Source organism: Serinus canaria, chromosome 4 (genome assembly GCF_022539315.1).
Source record: "Serinus canaria isolate serCan28SL12 chromosome 4, serCan2020, whole genome shotgun sequence".
NCBI lineage: Eukaryota > Metazoa > Chordata > Aves > Passeriformes > Fringillidae > Serinus > Serinus canaria.
The window spans coordinates 60,867,587-60,884,157 of NC_066317.1; the positions used below are offsets into that span (position 1 = coordinate 60,867,587).

At 37.9% G+C, this 16,571-nt stretch overlaps 1 protein-coding gene across 3 annotated transcripts in view; it reads right to left on the bottom strand.

Annotated features, from left to right (window-relative positions):
- Positions 1 to 16,571, bottom strand: part of ACOX3 (acyl-CoA oxidase 3, pristanoyl) — a 31,765-nt gene that overhangs the window by 15,049 nt on the left and 145 nt on the right. The window contains exons 1-7 of one of the 3 annotated variants that reach the window (XM_018924628.3): positions 16,325 to 16,565; positions 14,150 to 14,316; positions 12,497 to 12,730; positions 11,433 to 11,504; positions 10,536 to 10,625; positions 9,898 to 10,041; positions 8,933 to 9,021 (exon numbers count right to left, since the gene is read on the bottom strand). In XM_018924628.3, the coding sequence (XP_018780173.2) occupies positions 8,933 to 9,021; positions 9,898 to 10,041; positions 10,536 to 10,625; positions 11,433 to 11,504; positions 12,497 to 12,730; positions 14,150 to 14,305 (785 nt within the window). In that variant the 5' untranslated portion in view covers positions 14,306 to 14,316; positions 16,325 to 16,565. Of the gene's footprint in view, positions 1 to 8,932; positions 9,022 to 9,897; positions 10,042 to 10,535; positions 10,626 to 11,432; positions 11,505 to 12,496; positions 12,731 to 14,149; positions 14,317 to 16,324; positions 16,566 to 16,571 lie in introns of those variants that run through there. The other 2 variants (XM_050973688.1, XM_018924632.3) reach the window with 2 other exon arrangements.

The following is a 16,571-nucleotide window of genomic DNA, read 5'->3' on the forward strand; positions in this document are numbered from 1 at the left end:
GCAGTTAAAAGGCTTGGGAAGATGAACAACTTCCTTCTGCCACCTAGAACAGGACTGGGCCATTCTCATTCCAAATAATTCCCTGCCTCAAACAATTCTTAACTGAGCTGTTGTTTATTCCAACCTGGAGACTGCTTTGGAATAGAGGCACTATATATTTTTATGAGTCTAAAATACAGACCTGTGAGGATCACTCATTCTACTGCAATAAAAATAAGGACATAGCTGAAATAGTGCTCTGAGAAGGAACTGAAAGGAAAATTTTCCTTTGTTTAAACTCAAATTAGGAATTCTATTCCCTGAAATGTGGAATCTTAGAAAAGGAAAAGCAGAAATAAAGATGGAAGTTCTTAAGACAGGGAGAATGTCCTGAGTATTCATATTCTTCAGGAAGAAAGTGATTGAATTGCTTCACCCAAATGGGCAACACAATTTGGCACAACAGCAGCAGTATCACCCCACTCATGAATATCTCACTATCTAATAGCACTTGAGAAGCTGTATTTGTAATCAAAGAAAATTCCTTTTTCCTGCCAATAAAGGCTGATCTATTTAATATGGCTCACGAGAGCCAGGTCTTCCACATTAATAAATTACATAAGGGCTGCATTGCTGCATGTGCTTTTAAATTATGAGTTGTTTCCAAGGAAACATATCTGAATACTGAATTTATTCAGCCTTAGAGATCCACAGTATTTTCAGACTTAGACACAGAGGAAGGCATGCTATCCTAACCAAGAACCAGCTGCCTCAACAACTCCAATAAGTGCTTTGTTAAATGCCAATTTCAGTGAGACTACTATGTAATAGAAGCAAATTCAGATTTTCCAAAAATCTGATTTCCATCTACATTAATATTTTTTCATATCACTGAAAATAAAATATATCTTTCTAGAAAGATCTTTTGGCTAAATTCACATTCACTGCTTCCTATATCCCAAACAGAATCACAACTAAAACTGTGCAACAACCAATATTTTTAAGCATCTAAATAGCATGCATCTAAGAAAGAACTTGAGCTTTTAAATTATTATTACTCATTACTTTAATTACAGAAGTGTGTGTGTGGCAAGGTTTAGGTTTCTAGCTTACACTCTTTTTTCACAGCTACTGTCCATCCACAGAATTTCAAGGAGGTGCTTCCTCCTAGGACCTTACAATGCAAACATAAGGCAGGAAGCTACAAATATGTTCAAATGGTGAAGCAGACACTAATTACTGAAGAATATTTTCCTGACAGGATGCCTGCCAGTCACAGCACACCAGCAGCTCATCATTTTTTACAAGCCACTAGGTCAAATGAGAATTTTAAAAATCAGAGTGGTGAAACTAAGAGAGCTCCATGGATGTTTATAAGGATCCCTCCCAAGAAGGAAGCTATTCAATGGATGATAAAAACTGGAATTATAAGCCAGACTAAAGGAAGAGTTGACCTAAATTTAAGAGATGATACAATCATATTAGGATCATATTTTAAAGGGTTCCAGATTTTAGGCTTTCTCTCTGCAAATACATATCTGGAACATGCTTAGCCTCCTATGTGATGAATGGTAAGATTTCATGGCAGCATTCATAGAGTCATTAGGCTGGAAAACACCTCCAATATCAGAGTCCAACCCTTACCCCAGCAGCACCACATTCACCACTAAACCATGTCCCCAAGTGTGACATCCACACATCTTCTGAACACTTCCAGGGAAGATGATTCCACCCCTTCTCCCTGGGCAGCCTGTCTCAATGTCTTAAAATCTTCCAGTGAAGAAATTTTTTCTCAGTATCTAACCTAAACCTCGCCTGGTACCACTTGAGGACACTTCCCTTTGTTCTGTCATTTGTTACTTGGGAGACAATGACAATGAATAAAATGGCAAATTATCCTCTGTTATGTGTTATGTTTTACACTGTAGTGTGCATTCACTAAGAAAAGTTGTGCAGTTATAGAATTTTTTTTATATTGACCTGTGCTTGAGACACATAAAAAGCAAATTGAAAGCTACTACTTTATAAACCTATACACCAATTGCCTACTTTCAGGAATTCCAAGCCTACTCATCATGAACATGTGACAGATGTGTGCTGAACAGAACAGCTCCCAAAATGACCTGAACAATTTTACCCACTTTCACTTGCTGTAATACAATCCCAAACAGTTAACTCTAAGGGAAGTCTTCTGTTGGAAAGAATGAAAAAATTTCAAGAAAGTTTTATTAGAATCTGACAAAAATATAAGGAAGCTAATTCTGTATCACATAAAAAGATGACCTAAAATTATTATGATTAAAAAGTACAAGCACACCCTTCTTTAATAACTTCACTCACAGCTAGTGATCCAGAATATTGAATTTCCTATCATTATATGGTAGCCTATTTTCCTACAATCAAAATGAATTCAAGTAACAGGTTTTTGAAGTTTAGATTTTTTCCCTTGATATTATCCATTACAGATATATTATATAAAAATATGTGGATATGCATATCAGATGGCAAAGACTTTAAGAAGCAAAGCAGAGCATCAGAACTAGCAATTAAAAATTCAAGAGAAAATTTCCATGTGTAAAAGAATAAGATATTTTGCACAAGTGTTGAAAATAAAAGCAGAACCTCACAGGACTGGTGGGTTAAGCAACCTTGTGAGATTGCTGCCAATTGCTGTTATGCTCCTTCTCCAAGAACTTTGCTATTGGGAATTGTTAGACATACTGGCCAATTGGAACTTGATATTGGAACGTATTAAAAATAAACAGTAAGATTTAATGAAGTCAATGATCACGTTTTTAATGGTTATTAGCCTAGAAAGCACAGACCTGGCCCACATCTGTCAATGCATTTAGGGGAAAAATCTCCTTAAAGAATTGAAGAAATATCTTACAATAATGGAACTGTATACACAGTCATGGGGATATCATGTACTAGCAAGTTTGGAAAATGGCTCAATTTCACACAGTGATGACAAGACCAGAGGTTTAAAAGCTGTCCTGCTTAGGGCCTCTTCAGCACAGCAGATAGTGTGACTGAGATTAAGGCCTCTCAGCAAGACAGACAGACAGCTGTCACTTTAAATAGACATCACAGGCCTCTACAACAATGTGCAATTTTGCATCATGTAGACAAGTTTTTTACCACAGATAAAAAAAACCTGTATCACATAGATTTCTACCAAGAGCAGCTGAGCAGAGTAAAGTGCCATTCCAATAGTAGCATTCTTGTTTGGGTTCCTTGGCCAGTAGTTTAGGGAACATTTCAAACTAAGTTAATCTCACTGACTTTAAATCACGCAATAGTAATTCATCTGGTGTGCAGTAATGCTGATAAAAGAGGAGCAGCTGGAAAAGCTACGAGCTCCTTTTGCCAGTACTAAAGTAATAAACTGTTACCTATAGTACAAATAGCTCAAACATGCTTTGGTGAACTTCAGACTCACTAAAATGCCTTTTCTGCCAGCTTTTGTTACTGACTACCTTAGAGATGGTGCAATCATCTCTAATGCCAGACTTCCAAACAGAAACAGAAAGCAGGTGAATGGTATTGGAAGGCTGTGAGTCAATTGATATCAGGGCTGTTAATGGGGTACATTAAACCTTGGGAAGAATAACACTTCAGAGGCTTGATGAAAAACTTGCAGAAGGAAAGAAAACTGCCACATAGTCTAGACTGATGCTCACAAAAAGGTTAGAGCTGAAAAGAGTAACAGTGAAAGTGGGGAAAACTGCATGGCAGTATTTTATTTTCTACAATCAAGGATCTAATGTAAGAATGCAGCTCTGGGCAGTAATGCTCAATAACAATGATAAAACAACATAGTTTATAGGCCTCCTAATCCTAACCTAATGGACTTCACAGGCACACAAAGAGCCACTCACACTAAAGTTCTTACAGTTCAAGCGTCAGTGTTGTGAGGAGCTCTGGATGTGCAGACTCCTGCAGCTGTTGAGAGCTGGCAGAGCTCTGCTAAGGAACAAAAATGGCTGGTTGAAGTTCACTGCAGATGTGAAGCTGTAGTTCTGAGCATCAAAAACCAAATATTTGACCAGATTTAAATCTACCTTTCCCCATTTCCACCCACATCAAGTGCCTTTCAGTGTGAAGTAGCTATTGCTAAAGAATTTTGAGGCACATGAACATGACAAAAATGAGGGGATAAGGCAGCACTCTGCAGCAATGTGACCACAGCTGAGTAACAGTGTATGTACCCACAGTGTCCAACCCTGACTGCAGAAACTGTGTGAGGGGGGCAAAGCAGGGAAATGTCAATGATTCTGCTGCAAAAAGCACAGCTTTAACTTAAACTGTAAACAGGCAATATGTGTTTGCAAAACACCTAGTTTTAACTGTGGCAGTGGCACTTTTCAGAAGGACTAAACTGTTCAGGGTGTATTCAGATAACGTAAATACAGGCACAAGCATTTTAACTTTTTTTTTCATCTATAGTCACTTTGTTGTTATTGCTATTACAATTGTTTGATACTTGGTTCAGAGGCTGTAAGTCAATAAAAAAATATTAAGCAAGCCCAAGCTTGTTTATTTGGGAAAAAAAGCTGATTTTTAGACTTGATTTCTTCAATCTCTGTTCTTTTTCCTGTACTGAAACAGCCACTCCTAAGGCCTTGCAGTGAACCAGACCTGACAAATTATCTGACTGAAGACTACAAAAATTGGTAGGGTTTTTTTCATTAGTTTTCATGCAGTTCCAGTTCCCCTAAAGCTACGTAAATGTTCATCACAGCAGAAAGAAAAAGGCAGTGTGCAAGTAGAAGAAAATAAACAAAGAAGCTGACTATGGGTATTATCTTCACTGAACTACTGTTTCAGATTGAAAGATGAAGTTCCAAAGACTATTTAGACTTCAACTATGTATTATAGCTCCTATATTCCTGGTGAAATAACTGCAACAGTTGCAAAATCTAAATGAGCATTAGGAGGATAAATACGAGAAGACAAAAAGGACTAGACTGATTGTTCTGTCCTTAAACTAGCAATAGCAGCATCATAATGTATTATTGGTAGTGATGCTGAAATAGTAATGAAGAAACAAAGTATAAATTAACCATTTAAATGCAATTTGTAAAGGCTTGGGATGTATCCCATCTTTGTCAATATACAAGGAATTACAGAGAGGGCTTTCTCAGCTACCTCTTTCCTGAAGGATCCTTTTACACAATTTATTGTTTGCTGTCCAATAAATCCCACTTACCCATTTCTTCTTGGGCATTCTGTTTTGTTTTCAGTATCCAGAACACTGAATCTGGCCTCACTGATTGCTACAGAACATGCTGAACATCTTAGTGTGTTGTATGTGTGCAAAGATTGACTACATTTTAATTGCACACGAAAGACTATTTAACAGCTAATAAACCCCACCAGTTTTCCCAAGCCCACAATTATCAATAGATCCAGTTAGCAATTCTTCCTCTAGAAAGACCCTTTCCTCCCCTACAAAGGCTTAAGGTAAAATGACAGTTTTATTTCTCTAGTTCTTCCCTTACAAAGGGTTTTCTCTGCTGAACAAACTGTATACATGTTATCAGTGGACACAGCTGAATGAGCTCAGAACGTGTTTTACAAAGACAGGCATGGGAAGCACTATTTCAGAAATACAATTATAGCTGATTTTCACTCTTCCCCATGCAGATACAGTTGGGCATCATTTCCATCTCTGGAGAAATGGAGATGTAACAAGCAGCAAATTTCAGCAGAAATTTGCTGCTTGTTACAACTGGACATGAAACTGGTTCACCACCAATTCAGTGTCAATGATTTACTGATGTGCACTGAAGTAATGGACAATTTGGGCAATGTACCAGTAGCTAAGGTACATTCTTCTCCACCTCCCCCCTGCCTCAAAAAAAAACCAGAAAAAAAAAAAGAAAAAACCACACCAAAGGAAGGAAACAGAAATGCACATCAACACATAGCCCAACTCTTGCTTTATGTGTCTGTCACTCCCTCACTCCTTATGCCTGCCAAGCATTTTACTGAAAAGCCCCTGAAATCCCAAATACTCAGGGATCTCTTCAGTAATTTTTTTTCCTCAGCTACTACCATTTTGGGTTCTCAGTGAGCAGCATATTTCAAAGACTGCCAGAGCACTAGCAACAAGTGGACATTTTAATATTATAAAATAAAGACTGAAGCATTTGCATCCCCTGGTGGCAGTCTGATTTAACTTTGGTAACAAAACACAAACCCAGTCTAAACTCTCTATAAGAAAAAACAGAAAAAAAACCCCAAAATTTTTACCCCTTTATGCATTGATTACGCAAATTATTGTAAACTTCCTAGAGAAAGAAAAATATTTTAAAATATTTTACAATGATTTTGTCTTTTTTTTTGTCAGGGCAGCTAAAGTTACAAAGACCTGCAAACACCGTGTAATTTTTGGACATTCAAATTATGAAACTATGAGAATTACTTTGAAAGATAATTTTAGAAATGTATTTACACTGCAAAAATTCCCACATTAGTTCTGAAATTCTCTCTCTTAGTAAAAACATAATACTCTGCATCAGCAGGAAACCAGCTTTCAGCCAAACAACCCAAGAGATTAATTGTTTTTCAAAGCCAGAATGGACAACTACAATCAACTACTCTGTTTTCTTACATAGCATAAACCAATAGCATTTTCTAAGGAGGCTCTGGAATTTCTTCCCCACGACCTTCATTAATGTTCAGGAACTTAACTCTCTGTATTGATGTTGAAAATTATTAGCATAAATTTCTTGAAGCACAGAAATTAAAGCAAACATCTCTGTCAGAGACATGTGACCTCCACTGTGACCACATATCCTGAGTGTAACTACATGGAAAGAGACCTGATTTACTAAGTGTTCACAGTAGCTGAACCAGACTTCACACACACATTCAAATTAAGCTGGAAGTGCATGCAGTGGAGACTAACACAAGCCCATGCTTTCTCTGAGATAAATTAAGATGTAAGATTGCTAAACAGCCAAGGAGGACACTGTGACAGGGCCATATCTGGTGAAATATCTCCCTGTGTATCTTGGTATTTTGCAGATCATGCAACTAAGAGTCCATTTTCTAGGGTGGCATGGCTTGTTGTCTCTGCAAAGAAATGCAGAACTTCCTCTCAGTCCCCATCCAGACCTTCATGTACCTCTGCGAGGTGACATCTCCAAGCCCTGATGCTTCTGACGTCTCAGTGTGAGCAGGAAGGTTGCAGAACAAAACTTGGTTCCCTGGTTCTTGAGAACAATGTTGGCCTGCCTGCAATCTTAGCCCTCTCCAAAAAAAAAAGCAGCTGAAGTATTTCAGGAACAGAGGGTCCTGGACATTTTAGCTAAATGAGGGGTATCTATGGGTAACCTTGGGCTCCCTCATTCTTCTTTCTTAATCTGCAAGTGCTGTCTTAAGATTTATGATGCAGGGACCATCTTAATGCATATTTAAGAGATCTATATCCATGACTGGGGCTCTTTGGGACCTACTGTTTGAAGTGCAGTAATAATTTTCTTAAAACAACGTATACAAAGTAAACAGGAATGCCCTAGGACAGCTTTAAATGACATATGATGTCAACTAAGATAAGGGACTTCATCTGACATTAAGATAGGAAGTCACTGGAATCGCACATAAAGAGTATTTTATGTATTATAATTTCAAATTATTCAGTTATTACCTGTATTTTAATAAATACTCTATTTTCCAGTAGATAATGGAGAAATAGATTTAACATAACAAGCATACGCTACATTCCCATGTTGCACATAAATCTATATTGCAATATAAGAATGAACAGCAGAATTTAAATACTTCTATAGAAATATGTAGTTGAATAACATTTAGATTACTCAGGCCCATGCTGCTGTGCCATCTGGTGGCCACTAGTCTGTAATGCAGAAGCAGAAAAAAATACCCACCAAACTTTGAACATCCCTATTTTCCAAGTCTTTCTAACAGTTTTCCTCTGTAAATTAATTTTAAATTATTTGAGGTTTTTAAAATTTATTTCTTCTGTGTCTTCAGGAAACAGAGAATCAATGGTAATGAGCTAAATAACCATAAAATTCCTACAACGTTCTGAAAGTCAGACAATGCCATAATATTTGAAAGCAGGATACTTTCAGATGTCTCTACTGTGTTTACTGCAATGATCTGTTTTGAAGGACTATACATAAACCTGTAACAAACTGAATCAACAGAAAGAAGTAAATTTGAGACATAAAGAAGTGAAACCTTTCTCTACCATTTAAAGCTTAGTGTCTTTATACAGAGCTATGTAACTAATCTGACTGTTTTAATGCAAAAATCCACCTTTGTTTCCTCACTGTATCTCCTCCCCATCAAACACCTTTGGTTATTAAAGTAGACACAGAAAGGCCCTTGGAGTCCATGACTAAGAAATGGAACCAGGTACATTTTTATTTCAACTGTACACACACAATACAGAAGAAAATACCTAGCCTTCTCTTTCTTGTCTGCAGTCAAGATATCCCATAGTTTAAACAAGATACATAGCTTCTCTCTTTGGTCTCATTTATCTTAATCTTTACTGAAAATAAATCATGTCTGGGGACCACCACTAGCCTTCCTGTGGGCTGGAAATCAACAGAAAAAATAATTAAAGTCTTACATCCAGATCGGTACAGAAGCTGATCAAGTTCTTTACTCAGAACTTAATAGATTTTTTTTTCCCCGTTATTATTGTTGAAGAGTCTGTAACTATAAGACTGCCTGGGGATATAGAATACCAGAAGCAATTCACATTTTAAAGAGTGAGAAAGGCTGTTTATTCAGATAGAAAATACTGGAAATCAAGATCTTCCAGTCTGGGGTTTTTTTTTAGAAATATCAACAATTTTAAACCACTAGTGAACATTTCAGGAGTAAGGACAGAACAGATACAGGGGGATCTTTGCACCACTACAGTGTGACATAACCTAGAATGTTTTCTCTTTCAAATGTATTGACTTACCCATTATCCAACCCATTCAGTCCAAGTTTCTTTCCTATGTCTCCTACCATAACACCGGGCATTGGTAGGAGAGTTTTTGTATCTCGAATCTACAGAAGTGAAGCAAAACATTTCAGTAACAGAGCAATGAAAGTTATTGACTGAATTTTTAAAAGGTTGAAAATATTCCCAACTTGTACCCCAATATTAATGATAAAGACACCTCTCTGGTTTTTTTCAAGCACATAATCCTGCATATAACTTGTACTTATGCATCCTCTTATTCAGGACATAGATATTTTAATGAAAATTACTTTGGAAGATGACACTAATTACATCACTGTTTTAAATATCACTTAACACTGATGAATGGTCTCACCAGACTAGCACTGAAACCTTCTTCAGGTGTAAACAAGGCAGAAACCATTGGAATTTTTTACGTAACAATCAGCTTTGAGATATTACAATTCTGTAACAAACTTTGTTCAGTCTGCAACTAGTCTAGTACATTTTACCATGTACGAATTTTGTATTGCACCAACATATTTTCTGATGCCTTTAATTTTATAAAATGATTTCTCCGGTAAAAGTTTGCAGATTTCATGCAGATCAGCCTGAAACATTGGCAGACATAAATCATCTTAAGTCCTGCGCAAGACTTTCAGGACTTCATATGACACAGGTATGAGTTCTATCTATACAAGTTCTTCATATGAGTTCTATCTATACAAGTACCAATATCATCTGGAGCTCTTTTCTATTTTCTGAAGTTCTTGCAGAAAACTGACAGTATAAAACCAGCTCTACAACCTTCATAAAATCAGTGAACATTTTAAAAAAAGTATCCTGGTAACAATTCCAATAAAATGTGAAGGTATTAAATAAATAATCTGCTGTTCAGGTATAAATAAAAACATTACAAAGTCTTTAATTTGAACCCACTTTTCCCCAAAAGAATAAAATGACTAACAATATTGCTATCCTACCTGTACAATAAAGGGATGTAATCCTTGGCACTGTCCATTGGGAGTATAGAGCTGGGCATACAAAACTGCATGAGTAGCATGTTTCCCCATATTACCAACCCAGAACTTTGCAGCTTCAAAGTCAGGTGTATTGATGACAAATTCCTGTAACCAGGAAATAAAAAGAAAATTATACAAATAATAAAAATAAGGTCACCGATTTTTTTTCACCTCCCTGGTGAAAAACATTCAGAAATATTTAGAATACATTCAAAAATATTCAGAAAACATTCATTAACTGCCAGGATTTATTCTATACTGCACCCCAGCACCTGAAATCTCTCTTACAGGGTTCAACTTTAGAGAGAACACATGTAGTAACGAAAAAAAAAATAGAGTTCAAAAAGCTCATTATCTCATTGTAAAGACTGAAACTCAGCTTTTTTAATTGCTCATTTAAGCAGTTAAAAAAAGAAATGCAAATTAATGGACTGGGAAGCATTTCCTAGATCTTAGCTTAAACTGAGCTGTGAGTTCAAGTAAAGAACTGACAGAGCTGTTTCAGCTGTGAGAGCTGAAGCCTGTGCAGGGACCAACTCCTTCTCACCCAGTTCTGTATGGAAAGGAAGCCTGGCTGACAGTGTGCAGCAAGGACTAACCTGAGTGCTGGGATCAAATGTGGCTGTAGTCCGTAAGCCTTTGGTGTTAGATCCGTGGCTGAGCTCAGTCAGAGCAAAACATCCAAAAATCTAAATTAGGAGACAGAGGGCACAGTTCAGGACCACTTTATAATATTAATTGAAACTGCAACATTTTCAAATTATTTCAAATTCAGCTATTGGAGAGTAACTTGGCAAAAAAAAAAAAAAACAACGACAACAAAAAAACCAAAAAAACACACAAAAAACACCAAACAAACCATAACAAAACAGGAAGTGAAAGAGCAACAAAAGAAGCTCAAGGCTCAGTTAAAGTGCAATCAAAATATTTATCCTGCAAAATCAGAGGGTCTGGCCAAGCAGTGAATGCTGTCCACATGGCCTAGACTGGAGAAAATGTTTAGGATTTCTTCTGTATCAGACAGGCTGCATTTATTCTGCAGAGTGCTTGGTCCAAAGTCCCCAGTGAACCCAAGTCCCCATGTGGTGTTTCTTTGGCATTAAGACATTTTTATTTTCCATTTTATAGCATTAGAATGGAATTTTTATGGCAACACATCAAGGTTAAGAGTATGCTAGCAGGATACTCTTAAATGACTCTGGAGAGAGCCTGAACTGGTGTAATGTCATCTATACTGACTTTGGGGAAAAGTTCCCAAATTTTGTCTGCATGTTAACTTGTACAGTCTAAAACATATCCAGGAAATGGTTTATGAGTTAGTAGTGAGGACAGTCAGAGCTCAATGCTTGAATCTGCTCCATGGCCATCTCCTCCATTCTTTTGCTATTTAGAGGTACCTAGGTATGTACAGAGATCAGAAATAACACTAAAACTGCAAATAGTGCAAACACAGTTCTAATAGTGTCCACTTCTCACAAATTAATAGAAAAAATTACCTCCATGCTAAAAACTTGTTTCAAAATGTGTGCAAGTCTCTTAGAAGCACTCATAATTGAAGCTGCAAATGTCTGTAAAAGAGAATAATGAATGAAATCTGTGCCCTGTGATGAAAAGCACAAATTGCACATGACTTTTAATAGAGATTCCAGTAAAGAGACCAGGCAAAGTGGGCTGCACAGTAATAATTAGACTATAGCTGGGGGAGTTAAGTCAGGATTTGATCTTGTCAAGGCTCCTTTAGAGATGACTGAACTTGTCCCAGCTCTAACCTGTTAAAGCCTTCATTGCAATTGCTTAGAAGTATTTTCCACTTGTATTAAGTGATATTCCCTTGAACAAAGGAAAACTTAAAGACTATTTTAGTTCATTATACTGCAAACAGATTGGGAACTGACAGTCGCTGCTTCAGGATCAAACAATGCTGATTTGAAAGCTACCTTCAGTTTTCCTACAAGGATATTCCCACAACAAAACTCTAATTCCTAGATGCTTCCCAGCTTTGTGACTAGTAATAATTAATTAATTTACTCAACTGATAATATTTGACCATCTATGTTGAGCATTCTTTGTAAGAGACCCATCTGGGAAACAACTGATTAACAGAATTCAGCCACTGATGCCACTGAGAAATTTTAAAATGCTTTCCATCACTTCTGGATTCTACCCTTCATTAAGACACTGGGGCTCAAGCAGGTAAGTTTCTGATACCTGCAAATCTTTAGCAAACACACAGCTACCAACAACCAAGTTCTTTGGCTACCTTAGAGAGAAAGCAGAGAAGTAAACAAAAAAAGACATCAAAATTTTTTTCTTTATCTCTGTCTGTACAGTTTCAGCTTTAGTTTCCAGGTGGGATTCCAGTGGAGACAGGGGTTTAACAACAAAGATTACCCACAGCTCTCTGACTGTTCTAAACAGTCAAAACTTAACACCATTCTTGAAAAGAAAGGACAAGGAAAAGATCAAATTTTGATAAAATAGGCATAAAGAAACAAAATTATGGTATTATAAGTTACTTAAATTTGAACATGCACCACTATAGCCACTGAACTGTACTTACACCAGAATGTAAGAAAAACTTGAGACATAGAGACCAATCATACATCCCTATACAGAGCACCATATTAAAGAGCCTTAATGGGTTCTCCATCATCTCTTGCTGACTGAGAAACTCATACTCAAAGAGCCTTTTACAGCGCAGGAAGGTCAGCTCCTGATTCTTCTCACGGCACAAATCTTCTCCAGGATGATGTGCAAAGAGAGGATCATTTTCCAGAGCAGAGAAGATTCTGTTCTTGGAGGGGAAAAAACTGAAATGAGAATATTGACCTAAAATCGTTAATGAAACCTGTAAACTTCCTTCTAGAGTAACACTGGGTCTCAAACTACAATTGTTTGCTGGAAAGTATAAACTTAAAAAGCAAAAATTACAGAGAATTAGGAAATATATTTAAATTATCTGTCATATATACAGCTCATGTAGCTAAGACATCTCCTTCACCATGAAGTGATTCATTCTGAATCTACAAGAACAGAATGGTAAAACTTACTTGCTTTGTGTAGCAGCTTCACTACCTCAATACATGGAGCTGCTGGCAGAATCCAAGGGACAAAGGTCCCTCAGTCTGAGGATAAAGGTAAAACTCCAGGGCTTACATTCAGTTAGAAATATGCCATGATGGTAAAACCATTAAGCTACCAAACTGCTCTGTTTGCAGATGAAAGCAAAAAAAGGCTCCATTTAATGGAACCACCATATGCAGCCCTCCAATGTGAGGATGTGCATCTTTTCCTATTGTAATTTGGATCCTTTTTGTATTAGATAATATATTATGGCTTTTTTTTTTTTTTATCCCAGAGCTGTGTCTTCAAGACATCCACACCTTCTTTCACATAAGAAGGAAGAAACTCAGACTTCCTGTGCTTTCCTTTGAAAGGCAGTCATTCCATTTCTCTGTGTAAACAACTCTACATGCCCACATGGCTTTGAAACTTGTTCAGACACAGAAAATTGGAGGTTTTTTCTCTGCTCTAACACATACCAGTCAGATGCAAAACCAGGCCTTTTTGATTTCTCTGATCTACCTGCTAGGATTTTTATAATTATGGTGAAGATTCAAGATTACTTAAATCTATGTAAATCTACACCACCTTCAGAAAGCTAGCTCTTTCTTCTCCTACATCTCCAAGACTTGCATTTCCACACCATCTCTTGTGCTGCAGTTAATCTCTTTTCTTGGTAGGGTTAGCTTTCAGCAAGGTTCACATGCTAATCTCCAATTGCAATGCCGCAAAAGCATTAATGCAAGCACAGAACATAGGAAAGTAGGTCAAAGACAGAAATACTGTTTGACAGTGGCTTGAACTTAGCTCTCCATAAATAGCCTTGCAAAATCTATGATTTAATGCAAACAGTAAAGAAATATGGTAGAATATAGTTATTTCTCAGTTTGAAATGAACACTCAAGTTCTGAAATGTAGCACCTGCTGGTCTCCCCTGTATTGATGTTCAGTAATTAAATGAGTCTTATGACACAGCAGAATAGATTGCTTAAAAATTCAGCTCTCTTCTGAAAATTGGCTGTGCAAATCAAATTTCTTAATGCTCCATATTTACAAAGCATTATTAACTATACTCCCTTTAAAAAAAACATACTTAGTTCTACCGATATCTCCACAATGAAAACATGCTTACAATTCTTGCCAAGTTTACCTTCAGCTGGATGATATCTTCACCATCGACGAACACTGCCATCTCCTTCCAGTTGAAGGAAGCTTTCTTACGATATCTGGAAAGTGGGCCTTGAGGGAAATTTGCTAGCAAATTATCCCAGGAATTTCGGTTGCCAGTCATTTCTTTCTGATTCATTGTTAGCTAAACTGCAGCAAACAAGAAAAAATAAAACACCAACTAAAGCAAAACAGATATCTGTTTTTTAGTTATAAAATGAAATTAAAAATGTTGTTAATTGAATTCATAGACTTGTTCAAATTCATGAGTACAGCACTGCAGAGGCAACTAAAATCTTGCTCTTCCCTTTTTCTAATTCAACTGACTTGATACAGAGTAAGAAAAAATGCCTTTGACCCAATGTAAACGAATTACATTGTCTTTGTTACTGAAATATGAGCTAAATATGAAACAGGGACACCCCTGGTTGTCACCTTACTGTGTACAAAAAAAGGGGGTGATAAAAGACCCAGGAAAGAAAACACCATGTCTAAAACAACAAATGGAGTAAGGCCCCATGAAGTCTGCTGGCAACTTTGTGTGCATCTATGGGTCAGGCAAGAGCACTACAAAACTGCTCATACCCTACAGGATTTCCCTGTCAGGAGGTACAAATGAACTGGTTCGGGAGAGAAGAATCGTGCCTTTCATTAGAACCTGGCCCAAAGAAATAGAGGCTGAGCCTCTGCTGCTTCCATAAGCTGGTGTTGGAGAGCCCTCTGCTGCTCACGGCACACCCAGCGAACCCGGGCACCACACACGGCAGAGATCGCTGCTGAGCCTGGAGGGAGCAGAAACCATCGGACAGGGCAGCAGAAGCCGGTCATGGTTTAACGGGACTGGTTGAAAGAAGCAACTCAAAGGTATGGGTAGGACATCCCGGCCCAGCGCTGGCCAAGGGCTCACTACAGACTTTAAACATAGTAAAGTACAGAAACTACTAAATCAGTCTGCTTTTTCAACCCCCTTTTCCCCCCTCCACCACCTTGATATATCTCTGTGATACCTCTCTTTCACCCTTAGTCTTTTATGGAGGTTATGCTCTAGTTCTGAACAGTACAAACATAGTAGAAGGAACCAGCAGGACAGTATTTCTGCATGTGACTTCCAAATCAGTTCTAGGAAGCTGCAGTACTGCACAATCGGTTTGGAAAGAGAGAAAATAAAAAAAAAAAACAAACAAAAAAACCCAAAAAAAAAAGGACATTGAGAAAGTTCAATCTCCAGCCAAATAAACAGATACTACACTTGTAATTGGAAAACAGGTAAATCAGGCAGCACTTGGAGGCTTTTTACTCATAAAAGAGAAAAAATTACATTGTAATATTGCAGCTATTGCATCTAACTTTAATTACATTGCAAATCAGCAATATTACCCAAACGAGAAAACTTAAGAGTTCATTTAAAAAAGCATTCTGTACTTAAAATATATTATAAATTTTCCAATTTCACGCAATGTTTTAATATAATTGGGCTCCAAGTCAAGAGTTTCAAAACTAATTAAGAAATCAAAACAGGTGGTTGCAATAGGAAAGTAACAATGGGCTGTCCTAAAGAACAACTTCAATGTTAATTTCAGCCTTGCTCTGAAATTTTGAAACGTGTGTAAATTATTTTCAATTTGCAAAGAACTGCTGCAGTTTCACTGTGAAATGTTGAGCTGGAAACCTTTTTCCATGGAAAGTGCTCCTGCTAGTAATTAAAATTCATACCCGGGCACCAAAACCGGGTAACAAATCACGAGGGCAAAGATCAGTTTGTAGGGCACTATCCTCAACTATCTCATGTAATAATGACATATTTTAGACACTTGGTAGCTGCGAAGAATAATGATACTGTACCCTTATGGCCAAGAGATGACATAACCAGTATTCATTTTCTGTTATATTCTGTTTATATATTTTGTGTATATATATATATATATTTTTTTTTTTTTCTATTTATATTCCCTTTCCGAGCAATCTGCTGCTGGCAGGGCCCAGAGCAGGACACCCCCGGAGGCAGGGCAGAGGCAGAGGCAGGGCACGAACCGCTTCTGTCGAGTTCGCCGCACGGCCGCTGCTCGAGCGGCCCGAATTCGCGGCGGGGCACGGCTTCTGCTCAGACAGGGCAAAACCAGACTACATAATGTGCTGTTATTTGCTAAAAAAGGTGTACCGAGATGTCTCTCTGATGGGCCGGGCTGACTGCCGGGCGTTAGTCAGCCGTCCCGGTCTGGAGTTTGCTCTGTCACAGCGGCACAGTCCTTCCCCAAACAGAGCAGCACATGCCGTGACAACCCTCCAGCCTCACGCCCTGCTGGGAGCTGGCGGCTCCCTGCGCTTCAGCCGCAGGACGGCACCGCAGCGTCTCTAGCAGCACTTGGAGCCTCAGAGCCGCAGGCAGGAGCCAGGGGACCCGGTAC